At 36.7% G+C, this 13,085-nt stretch overlaps 1 protein-coding gene across 2 annotated transcripts; it reads right to left on the bottom strand.

Moving 5' to 3' along the window:
- Positions 1 to 56: 56 nt before the first annotated feature.
- Positions 57 to 6,864, bottom strand: LOC100254022 (cryptochrome-1). Of its 2 annotated transcripts, XM_002285756.5 has the most exons (5): positions 6,127 to 6,864; positions 5,215 to 5,433; positions 2,542 to 3,248; positions 934 to 1,736; positions 57 to 455 (listed from the first exon to the last, which is right to left on the bottom strand). In XM_002285756.5, exons 1-5 carry the CDS (start codon positions 6,437 to 6,439, stop codon positions 452 to 454), a joined length of 2,046 nt encoding a protein of 681 aa, XP_002285792.1. In that variant the 5' UTR covers positions 6,440 to 6,864; the 3' UTR covers positions 57 to 451. The 2 variants fall into 2 exon arrangements, with proteins under 2 accessions (XP_002285792.1, XP_010664331.1); XM_010666029.2 differs by lacking the exon at positions 57 to 455 and having other exon boundaries at positions 763 to 1,736; positions 6,127 to 6,845.
- Between the last annotated feature and the right edge of the window lie 6,221 nt (positions 6,865 to 13,085).

Below are 13,085 nucleotides of genomic sequence, written 5' to 3'. Positions count from 1 at the left end.
ATGACAATTTCAAAATATAAGTTATAACCCAGTCTAATTTACAGCAGTAAGCGGTGTTGCGACAGGAAAACAAAATGGAGATAACATAAATATGGATTACAACAAGAATATCTGCCTAATCAATAAAATGAAACAGCACAAGCCTGGGTTTATTAGAGGACTACATATCCCTTCCCTATTATGACTCTATTTCCTTTCCTTATGAGAACATTTTACTATACAGTAGAGCTACATGTATGATACAACAGGAAACGTGGAAAAAGGATAGCAGAGGAGCTGCCTGTATCAGTTCGAGATTTCATGCACTGGGGATCAACTGTTGATCAGGTGACTAGTGAACAAAAAAGGAGTGGATATAAGGATGTGTGCTGGGCGCTGGTTCACCAGCCTATGGGCCCGTCCTAGTCACTTTCTCCTCTTCCCAGATTCTTGTACCTTCACATTCAAATATTTACCTGTTCACAACAGAGATTCATGGCTGTCTGAGAAATTTGAAGAATAACTGTAACTACTTATAGCATGGAAATGAAACACAATTCCAATCTCAGTAGCACTTGGATTCACTTCTGGATCTTGGGTTTTTTTTTTTTTTTTTTTAAATCATATTTTTTTGTTATTTTCTACTCTTTATTTAGTCTTTTGGTGGTGATAGTTACTCAAAAATTTATAATCGATGTTAACATATTACAGTTTTCCCCTATTTATTTAAATCTGGCACATGATCAGGATTTCCAGAACCAGTTTCAGGGTGGTAAGACTGGCTCAATTAAAACTTTTTGAGATCTCTTTTCTTGAATTATCAGGCAAAAGGAAGGTATAGCATATTTGTTTAGAAAACTGATTTGAAGCACAAACTTGCTATTATAGTGCTATAAAAAAATGTTTAATCTATTCTAGTCTGGCTGAATGCTTCAAGAATTATAGTTTGCTTACCCAGTTTGAGAAAGTTGCTTCCAATTCATTAACTGGTGAGACCGTGGATGCCTCTGCAAGTAAGATGAACTGGTTCCAATGCCATTCTCTTCACTCACAAACTGCTCTGCATAACTAGAAGTTGAGGGAGACCAAACTGGAACTACACCTCCATCCCTCTCTCTCCTTGTGGTGCTTGAAGATTCTGCTGTGGAATCTTCAGCAGTATTCCGCCCTATCATAATATTAAATTGTGGCAGGTTGTGGTTGTTGCTTCGAACTGAGTGTGTAACCCCTCGGTTAAGAGTTTCCCTTCTTGGTTCTTGATTTGCATTAACATTTGTTGGGACTTCTGCTCTGCTATTTTCTGCTGAATTTTGAATGTCCAAAGATGGTTCTCCTTCAATCCTTAGAAAAGAAGAAGTCATGCTTGGAACCATCTGATCCTCATAGCGTCTAACTGCAGTAGTGGTAGGGTTGTTCCTCACAGGCTCAGGAATCTCCTCCATTTGTACGTCTTGAGGAAAGGCAATTGGGGCTGATTCAGAGTCTCCAAGGCCCTCCTCGGTTCCATTCTCAATTGCAGCTCTTGAAGCTGCTACTGCTTGCCACATCTCTGAAAGTGCTTCTTGCAACCTGGCTTTTGCTGCATCTATCTCTACAATAGGGAGAGGGTAGTTTGACCCCAACTCAATTCCAGCAGCTTGGAGTACAGATTCTGGTGCATTCCATGGGTGGTGTATCCATTCAGTAGGAAGCCTAGCAAGTTCAGGGAGCCACCTTCGTACATATTCTCCATTAGGGTCGAATTTGTAACCCTCAAACTGTAGAAGAATAACAACTGAATATGAAAATTGTACTCACTAAGTCTAGTATCTACTTGAAATTGATTAATTGATAATTCATAGGTCAGATTCTTTTGTCTTAGAATTGCATTGTCCAGAGCTCAAATCAAGCAAACTTACGAAATTGCCCTAGTTTTGCTTCAACAAAAGAATTACAGGGTCGCTACCATTTGAAGACTCCAGAAATATATAGAGAGCAATCAAATTAACAACAATATAAAAATCAAAACCCAAAAGCAACAAGAGCTGCATGTCTACAATGGAAAAGCACTGCTATATTCAATCAGGAGGAGGACAGCGTCAGAACTGCCAACCTGGAGCTAAAGCACTAGTGGTTAGCTCAACTCCACCGATAGAAGTCCCCAGCTTCTAATGGGTACCCTTTAGGCTATCATTGTAATTTCTGGGCACTATAGGTTCTTTTGATAATTAGGTGTAGAAAGAAAAAGGTGAAGGACCACCAAGAAGATTGCAGAAAAGCAATATTAGAAGTCAAAATCACACACAAGGACTAAATTTTATTCTGAAAAATTCTCCCTGTGGGACATTGAAATCATCAATTTAAACTTGAAAGACCAGAGAAAACAATAAAAGCTAAAAGGAAACAAAAAACGAAAAAAATTTGGCACAGTCAGAAGCATATGATAACACGGCCAGTATGCCCTCTCCAACATTGTAAACAGAACTTGTAAATAACACATGATATGTCAGTACACATGAAACCAAAGGCCAACGAAACAGGACCAAGTTGATCCTGTGCTACAAATGACAATATCAACATTACCTGTGGATTGTCTATGCGATCAAACTCACGGCCATCAGGGAGAGTACCAGATATATACTGCCAACCAAGAGCATCACTCTCAAGATCTGCATCCAACAGTGTATCCCAGAAATACTTCATTCCCCACCGCCATGGAAGCTGCAAAACCTTCACAAAAAAACTAGAAACCACAACCCTTATCCGATCATGCATCCAACCGGTGGCCCATAGCTCTCTCATGCCAGCATCCACCAATGGATATCCAGTTCTACCTTGTCTCCATGCCTTAAAATAGCCTTCATCAACAACCCAAGGGAAGAACTTCAGGTGTCCAAGAAGTGGCCTTTCATGACTGTAAGGATGGTTAAAACTCAAGTATCTTGAATATTCCCTAAGCCCAATGGACTTAAGGAACAAGTTCACACTCTCTTCACCAGCCTTGTTCCCTTCGTTGGCCCACAGTACCTGCTTGATGCGGACAAGATGGAATACTTTCCTCACACTCACCTCCCCAAAATGCAAATGGGGAGAGAGAAATGAGGTTGTAGCACTATCAGCCTTCCTACTATTCTTAGAATACTCAATTAATGGTCCATTAATGAATATGGTTAGGGCCTTATCAGCGTTGCTCCATCCAGGTGTCCATGCTCGAGCAAGAAGTGCATTGCTACCCTTCTCAGATTCATCTTCAAATGCAATTGTGTCTGAGGGGCACCTTGACACGTCACCTGAAAGAGCATAAGCAATGTCTGAATCAGTTGGACACACAAAAGAGACACTGTTGAAAGAATACAATCTACAAATGCCTCATATAAGCAAATACATAGACCATATATGAGACTATTGAATTACATAATGCCAACCAGAAAACTAGAAAAGCATTACATGTATTTCAATTCAATACCAAAGGATTGAATTGACAGATACAGTGCAACAATGATTTGAGTTGCCAAAGAAACATGTTTATCTTAAAATCTTGCTAGGGATAGACAAAAATGCATCATTTGTCTCTATTTATCTCTTGCATAATGCATATAGATTACTTTTTATCAGTCTCTCTCTGAGAGAACTTAACACTAATTGCATGCATGCCAGATATGCATGTTGTCAACCACTTTCTTATTTTATTGAACTCATTCAGTGTGCAAGTTTTTTGCACATGACATGGGTGTCAAGTGTCCAAATGTCCACAGGATACAACATGCTGAGGGTAATACCAATTGATAACAGACAGCTTACATTATCTCTTTGAAAATCATAATCTCATGATAAAAGTTGTATTGACACATGGTCATGTTGGCCATGGCTAGAACCCTTAATTAAGTGTCCTAATAATCAAGGGAATGCAAATGTCACCCCCCTTTATTTTCTTTAGGAAAATGCTCCACCATAAACAGTATAGAAGAAAGGTCTAAAAGCCAGTAATGTACTTACAGATATCTGCAATATCTTTTTAAAATCATTAAATGTGCTCAAGTAAGCAAACTCTTGGTGTTTTCATTTTAGAAGTATTGTTTTTTTTTGTTTTTTTATTTTTTTTTATCCAGGGAAACCTCACAACTATGTTTTAGCTAATGTACACTTAAATGCATCTATGTTTCCTTCAACTAGTGAAAACATTGTAGTAGGCCACCAGCTCAACTGCTAAACACTAGATTTTAAGTCATAATATTTACTATATCTGAGTTCTAAAGTTCTGAAATTTACTATTTGCATTGTAATAGCACAAGATGGTTAAAGAATCAAAGAATGATAAATCTTCCATGAAGCATGACATACTAATTTTGCTTGTCACCTTATCCTGAATAACAATTACCATATACTTGGCGGATGAAATTGGGCTACGGAGGCAATGATAACACTCCATTATCAACAGGGTTCAGTCCTCTGAATGATGATTAAATCATGAGGGATGATCACATATATAAACTATTTACTTATATTTTAACAAGCACTAAAGCAGGATATAACTCATGGTTCATGCATTCTAAAAGAATGTATTTCAAATTCAGGAATCCAAACAAACCAGATTCCCATCAACCACTCTACAATATAATTGCACAGTCCTTGCAACTATATTCTTAACATACATCATCTGTTACATCCACCCATCCCGTGATTCCGAATCAACAGATGCCATTTCCGAGATTAAGGAAAAAAACAGAACAGTTGTCATTGAAGACACAAACTATTACTGATAATCTCTGTTTGATGAAAATTTTTGTTTCACTGGGGGGCATTAGGATGAGTGAACTGAAAATTGCATGCAACCAACAGAAGATTTAAGTTCCCTCTTGTATTTCATGTCTTTAGAAGCATCATATAAATAATTAGGCCATAATATATGTTGTATAAATACTTTAAGGCCTTGATATTATATTTAAACAAGCCGCCTGCTATGAAATGTATCATGCACTCTAAGTGCACAGTACTCGCTTATGTTATTTTCCATATCCATATCATCATGATTTTGGTGTTCATATCTTGATTTCAGCTGGCATTAGATTTTTTATAATTTTAATGAAATTTTAAGGAATTTACCAATGTTTCCTATTTTTAAAGGTTCAATATTTCCTAGTAAACAAGACAATGGATCCTTGTTAATTTCTGAAAGATCGAATTATTCTTTAAAATAAACAAGAAACTAATACAATATAGACAAAGGAAAGGGAAAAGAGTAAAGAGAAGACAGACCCGGGTTAATCCTTTTGGGAGGAAGGAGAGGTGCCTCAGGGTCATAGGGCATGCTAAGGCATCTGTCCCAGAAAGCTGAGAAGGTTGTGAATGAGTGGCCCTGGGCATCATTAACATCCCATGGTTCATACAGCAAATCCGCGTTAAAGGAATGTACAGCTATGCCTTGAGCAGTTAAAGCCTCCTTTGCCCGGTGATCCCTGACAAGTGACAAGGGATCTAAAAAACCAGAAGAGAGAAATGTTAAATAAGAGAAAATAAATGGCAAAACCAATAAGGTTTTCCCAAGTTATCTTAGTACAGTCAGACTAGAAACAGAGCTGATAGCTAGACACCCATGAAATCACATAAGGAAGAAGAAGAAGAAGAAAAAAAGAAACTTTCTCCACAAACACAAAAGTTCAATTTAAGAAAGAGGAACAGATCAACAAAAGAAACTGGGAAATTTAGATTGTAGTAACAGGCAAAGAACTACTAGAAACTGAATAGAAAAATTCGAACGCCCTAGAGTCGCAAGATTGTAAAAGGCCCATCTCCTATGAATCTAATTTCATAATCATGAGGAGTAATAAAGCTAGAAATCACCCATGAAAAGTGAATAGTTATTATTACAATACTATATTGTCATTTGTGCAAGCTTCATAAGGAACATGGAATTAATTAAAAAAAAAAAGGCAGTATTATAACCAGGTTGCATCCAAAATCTCAGATTTATAGACAAAGCAGAAGAAGAGTGAATTAATTAAACAAGACCCCAAAGAAAAAGGAAGAAAGGGCATAAAGAAACTTAAAATGTCCACAAGGTCAATCTGAGTGATCCACATCACCCATGCGGGAAAATAAAGAAATAGAGAAGTAGATGGGTATGATAAGAAAGATAAAAAATGAGAGAATAAAAAACTGAAAACTGACCATACAAATGATTGAAGAAGAGAAGAGTAGCTCCGGTAGATTTGACAATCTCAAGGAGAGAAGAAACGCAGTCAGTAGATCTCTTGGTGATGAGAGGAGTGCCAAGGCTCCTCAAAGAGGAATCAAGGTGAGCCAAACTCTGCTTGAGCCACCATCTTGAGACCCTCCCAGGGTAATAGGGGCCTTCCTCTTCAGGTGCCCATATAAACACAGGAATCACAGCCCCTGCTCTCACACCAGCTGCTAGTGCAGGATTATCCTCAACCCTCAGATCTCTCCTGAACCAAACAATGCTACACCCACCTCCTGACATCTCCAAAGATACCAACCACAATTCCAACACTCTTTCTCAGCTACATGCCATGTCAAAGCTCACACCAGGGGCCTGTAATCGAACTTATCTTTGCTTTTCCCTTTGCTTCCCCAGGAATACGAGGTGGATTTTAGGCCATAAGCAAAAAAAGGTGCACTTTTGAAGGACTAGATTGTGCACTTATCCTTAACTTCTGTGTTTTATTTTATATTACCTCTTCCCTCCGATTTCTGGGTGGAGTTTATTTTCCATGAAATTGAATACTAGACCATTAAAAACCAAAAGGAAGGGCCTTTGAGGGAGTGGTGAAGAGGATTGGTTAATGGAAGTGAGGACACAACAAATTGATAGGCAATTTGTAGCCACAACTTTTCTTTTTCTAGATTTTCCTTTTTCTTTCTTATCCAATGCATCAAAACAAATCCCACCCACCTTCCCTCCCTCTAGTCCCTTCTCTAATTCCCCTCCCCCCCACCCCCCTCTTTGACAGGGTGGAAAATTGTAAATGAAAGGTGAGTTGATTTTTCAGCATTATTGCTATTTTGAAAGTGATTTGCACACCCATATGCCACGGGGACCACTAATGAAAGGACATTCTTTTGCTTGTCAAAGCTCGTTTCTCTCCTATGTTCAAAGGCAAATTTGGGTTTCAGAGGGCCAAATCAGCTGGTCTTTTCATTTTTTTTTTTTATCATTTTGCTGTGCATACAGTTTGTAGAACCCTTCCCTTTGCTAGTTGGAGAGTTCCCTTATGACATTATCTCAACTTGAGTATTTGCATTTGAAAGCTTGAAAGTTGGAGCTTGGACGGTGACAGCAGCATGGGAGGGATATGTGTGCTGAGTCTGCGGACTACTAGGATTTGGCTTTTTTTGTGGGTAGGCCTTTGCTTCTTTTTTTTTCACATTGCTCAGATTCCATTTACGTGTCACTGTTAGAAGTGATCTGTGATGTGGATCTCTCCTCCTCTCTCTCAATCCCTCCCTCATAAGTCATATCATTACTATGCCTGCATCATCATTTTTTCATTGGATTATTACCACTATGAAATTGTATTAACTTACACATATAAACTAAACTGAATACAGACACAGACGCATGAATATAATATGTAATAAAGCAATAATCATAACCAAATAAGAATAATTCTCATGGACTTCCATAAATCTTGTAGTGATGAAAGCTTTGACAGTTTACATGAACATTACGGGTATTTCATGTGGGACACATGCCCCTCAAGTTTTCCACTCCACATACCATAGAGAGAGGCTGGGGTGTCATGATTTAGGAGAAATGGAGAGAAAGTGGTTGTGGGGGGGCGGGGGAGGGAGGAGTCAGTTGAATTACACCCCAGCCTCATTCAATATTTCCGAAACCCAGACCCTCTTTGTACAATTTTCTCCATCTCAAAATATGAAAAGGGCGTCACTCCTTCAGAGTTTGCTAAAAGGGGACTTATGTCTCGATCTCGCCATGTCTAAAAACAACTTGAGCTGCTTTTGCACATTGTTGTAACATCATATGCCCATTCAAGAACCCTAGCTTATAATGGGGGCAGCAACAACTGTACTAGACCAGCCTTTGAAGGTTAAGATAACTCATGCCATTTAAAGACAAAGAAAGGTAACGGACAACTTGTATTGTCAGGTTCTATCATGCTTTTAATTGTCAAATTAATCTAACTTTAGTTAAATCATTTTTATTATGTTGTCCTTGAAACTTCAGCCACCAGAAGATTGTGAGGCTATTGGCATTTGTAGCTTGCTGTGATTTGTGGAAGTATCAGGACCTGAATATCTTCTTTCACAAAGCAACACAATTTCATGGAAGACTCACACGATCTACCGACAGGGATTTGTGCCTTGCAGAAAATAGAAAAACCCCACAAAGGCAGCAAATTCTACTTCAATATGCAGATTTTTCCACCAAAAATGGGAAAAAAAAGAAACATATAGCCGACCATCAAATAATAATAGTGGGTAGAAGCACATGCAATGATAAGGCTGCCATCAGTCGAATCAAATATCAGATCCCAAATCATTATTTAATTCACTCCTACAGTTCTATACAACCATATGGAAATACATAAAACAAGCACACGACTTTACGCCATTATTCAAACGTGGAATCTGACAACAGTCGCATGCCTCCTTCCTTCGAAGATGAGGACTGAGTTGAGACAACGATTGCGTACGAAATGAACTCTAGATATACCACACACCTTTAATTTGATATCATCTCATGGCCAATAGCAGTCTGGGGTTGTTCAAACTTGAGATGGATGAGGGATTTCACCTACATATCATCTGTTTGGAACCTTTAACTCAAGCCCAGAACCGCAGCCGGCCCTCCCCATACTTCTGAAGTTCCTGACCCCAACATGTTCTCAAGTGGGGAACCAGGGTGCTGATCTTTTACCAAAGTGTCAGATGTGAAAGAAATCTATGTTTCTTTTCTCTTAATTTAGGACCTCTATGATACTGAGCTTTTTGTGACATTTTCATTTATCATATCATTATTGAAGCCCAAAATAAAAATCCAAGCAACTCCATTTCTTTATCCAAGAATTGCCAAAGATATATAAACGAAGAATCGGATGGGGAGAGAGACTTAAGAAGGGTGGCCGAGGAATTGTGGGTATGTGCAATTAATGTCTGACGCCCAAAAAGGTAGATAAGGTTACGGATTTATAGGTGGGAATGGGATTGGTTTTTCTCTTTTTATAAGTGGCCGGCCAGCATCTATTCTCACGTGGAGTTGTATGGGAGATGGCAGCATCTCTTCTCACGTGGGATTGTATGAGGGGCTCACGTGGGATTGTAACCAGGATGGTCCTGTTGACCGGATAATTCGAGGGCATAGAAAATAAAGTAAAATAATTATAGAAGAAATTGACTTATTTTGAGATATTTTATAAAGTTAGTTATGTGAATATGATTATGTATCTTTGTATATCATTAATAAAATATCTCATTTGTTTGGAAAAGGATGCAACCCACTTAAATGAGGCTTCTAATGGAATAAGTCAACATGGGACCAAAATCTTTATGAAAAGGTAACCTACCTGAATGTATGCACCCAAATTTTAAGGAAATGGCATATCCTTATTCATCTTCTTAATAAAGTAAAAGCCCACGTCATTAATATATTTCTTATTTTGTAAAATTCACACACCCAAAATTTAAGAAAAGGGCATATCATTTTTAAGGTTTTTTTTATTTTATAAAATTCATGTAAACCAAGTACCATATGCCATGTCACCTTCATAATACAATTAATTATAGGACTAATGATGTGAGATGTCTTAATACATGGTAATAAATGTTCAACACCACGCTCCACTAACACGATGTCTAGTATATTTTACCCTTAATCCTCAATTAATACATGAACATATTCATGTCCTTTCTGCATATATCTTTATGTCACAATATTGCATTATTTGGATATAGACGGCTATTTTCAAACATATTCTTAGATTGTTTGGATGCTCATAGGATATAGATGTCTACCTATGATAGATGCCTAATATTCTAACTTTACCTCCTAATGAAGATGATACTAAGTGCATCTCAAGGGGTTAATTATTTTATTTTTGTTACAAGTAGAATATTTCCTCTTTAATACTTGTGGTCTTACTCAACCCAACATGCTATTATTATTATTATTACACGTATTTCACTCGTTAAGCTCTTGTTTGATTTGAATCTATTGGAACATAATATTTGCTCTTTTGGCTAAATAATTTCTTACATCTCTCCCTCTTGACATGACACCCTAATGCTAATAGTTATGCTTAAGCCCAAAATAGGCTTGGAATATCTAAAATAGATTTAGTGCATTTTAATAATAGAAGTAATTGTTTTCCCGACATTGAGCATGTTAGGACTAGTCGGAGGTTTTTAGTTTGGTGCCTAAAGTTGAAGATTTCCTTAAGTATAATGAACTTGTCTATGTCAAAACAAGAGGGAGAAGAGATTAATGTGTCTCTATGATAAGTGTTATTTTTAAAAAAACTTTTACATCATTAATCCATTAATGTGAGAATTATTATTTTGGGCAGTAAAAAAATTATTTTCAACTAAATAAAGAAACAAGAATTTTCTGCTCTCATTTTTTTTTTTATTCCATTGTCACTCTCGCCAACCCCTCTTATCTCTCAATCTGCTCTAATGATTTTCCCCCAAACTCGACACCTAATAGTTCCACATGGTTCGCCTTTTGGATAAGAACCCTATATAAACAATCTTTTCCTTAACTTATAATATTACTCCACCTCTAAAATGAAGAATGAGTTTCCTTGAGATTTTTCAAGAAAATTGAATTTGTCCTCTTCAAGAACAACAATTAAACAATTTTTTTTTTTTACCAAATTGTTATAATTATTTTAAGTTGATATAATAGTGTGTTTTATCATGTTAAATTTAAACAATAATTAATATAACAATGCTAAAAATTAATGATATATTTTTAAAATTGAAAGTAATGGTATAATGCAATATTTAAAATAATGTTTATTACAAATATTTTAATTGACATAACTACATATTTAATTAATTTTATAACATTTTAAAAGTGTAAGAATTTAAAACAAAAATTATTCAAAATAATAATAATAATAACATCATTATTAAAAATCTTAGTCTTAGTAAATATATATTTCATCATTTCTTTATAAATAAGGAAACAAATCAAATGAATCAATTTGATTTTTCTAAATACTTAAATTGAACTCTAACTGTGATTCCCTTTATTTTCTATCCTTCCATCTCTTTTTTTTTTTTTTTTTGAAAAGTTTAGTAAAGTTGTGATTTGTTTCTTTATCTTTTAAATGATTATTATTTTAAAAAATATATATATATTTTTTTTCCTGAGACAAGTAGGCAAATGAGTTGTTCAAAAAATAATGGGGGAGCGAGACATGGCCCAGATCTTAGAAGTCTCAAAGCTGGGATTGGGCATCCACAACTGCAAGTACTTAGAAATGTTGAAAATAGGCTATCCACTTATGCAGCCATTGCCAAAAACAAAAGATGAAATAGAAATTAAACAAGCACGGGTGGGAGAGCAAGCAGGACGGTTGGCATAATGTTGGCAGTGGTCATGTGGGGTGTGGGGGGTGTGGCCCGGAGGGCTTTATTTATGAGCCCATCTCATTTGTTTGTATTTTAGGTGCCAGCACTGGTCGTGGGCTCATGGTCCCTCCCTCCATCCACCCACCAGACACCAACCATCTGTCATTTCACCCAGACAGTAATCTCCCTTTGCCTCCATTTTCCAATCTTCACCTTTCCAGGTTGGGCCTGGGCTGGGAGACTTGGGTTTAGGATTCAAAATTTGGTCCAGTCCAGAACCGTATATAGCATTTTGGCTGAGATACTGTCTCACAAAGTTCATCATGTGAAGAAGACTTTTGCGTAAATATCATGTGTCCAAGAAATATTTTAAATGACTGCAGCCTAAACATACGATCACATTACAAATACATTATGTTATTCAATCATTGATCCAAGCTCATTTAGCTTATATAAAATAATAATAATAGTTTGAATAACAAGGATACAATCTGTGCCACAAAAATAAACATTCATTTTCTCGATGTTGCCAGTCATTGCCACCAAATATATTATATGTATCGTATGTTCACCTTAAGGGGACCCAGATAATCCGTAACACACATGCTCGTGTGGGTGTGAGTGTACGTATAAAATCTTATTTAACAAGATTGCCGTGACATGGGAAACTTTCTATATTAGTATCAAACAAATCGATGGGTACGTAAGGATTAGGTGGTGAAATTTTTTAAAGCAAATTATAGAAATGGGGTCCAGGGGATGTTAATTTCCATGACGGACTTGACTTTAATCGTGGACTTTCAACAGTAATCACAAGTATGGTTTACTCGATGGATGGAGGCCGTTGGATCTTTGACATGTGTTTTATCAGTCCCTTGTCGGAAAAGAAACCAAGTCTAACCACTCTGATTAAGAGTCCTGATTCACCTTCCCCCTTTCTTTTATGCTGAGTATTTGTATTCTTGTCTACTTAGTCAAGTAACCCTCATCTATTTGATTCTGGGTCTTATTTTAAAATAACACTCATATATGTTATAAAGAAACCATTGTTTATAAGCCTTTGACAATAATTTGGCAATCTATGAGTGTTGGATAGGGTATTGACCATTTTCTTTTCTTCTAACTCAATGATCAACCTTCCAACAGGTAACAAAAAATTTCAAACATATTTAGACATGTAGGTTTTAATCTTGTCTCCTAGACCAAAAAGGAAAAAAGGAAAGGAAATTTCCAATCCAAGGGGCATCTTGAAGCATGCTTTGTGAAGATAAATATGGTACATTCAGCATTCAAAATATGGGTATGAACCATGCATATTTACCTTTCTAGCTAGTGTCTGCATTAATCACATTTCTTAACCTTTGAGCCCATTTTAAATGCCTTAACAATAGTTGATCAAGCCTGCAAGTTCCAATTAATGAAGAGTACATGTCCCAATAAGAGTTTGGCTGATTCTGGTGCAAGTTAACGTAGAGCTCAAGTTCTAATTTCTAGCTACCATCACTTAACCACAAGTATGAAAACTAACAAGCATAAGCTAATATAATGGAAAAGAAAAAGAGAATCTGGCA

This window comes from Vitis vinifera, chromosome 18, assembly GCF_030704535.1.
Source record: "Vitis vinifera cultivar Pinot Noir 40024 chromosome 18, ASM3070453v1".
Lineage (NCBI taxonomy): Eukaryota > Viridiplantae > Streptophyta > Magnoliopsida > Vitales > Vitaceae > Vitis > Vitis vinifera.
This window is presented reverse-complemented; position numbering and strand designations above follow the sequence as displayed.

Excerpts from the sequence above, each read along its gene's own strand:
- LOC100254022 (XM_002285756.5), bottom strand. The coding sequence starts at position 6,439 with ATGTCAGGAGGTGGGTGTAGCATTGTTTGGTTCAGGAGAGATCTGAGG. Across the intron at positions 5,434-6,126 it reads CTTCTTCAATCATTTGTATG|ATCCCTTGTCACTTGTCAGG; the intron begins GTCAGTTTTCAG and ends CTGGTTTTTTAG. Across the intron at positions 1,737-2,541 it reads ATCGCATAGACAATCCACAG|TTTGAGGGTTACAAATTCGA; the intron begins GTAATGTTGATA and ends ATTCTTCTACAG.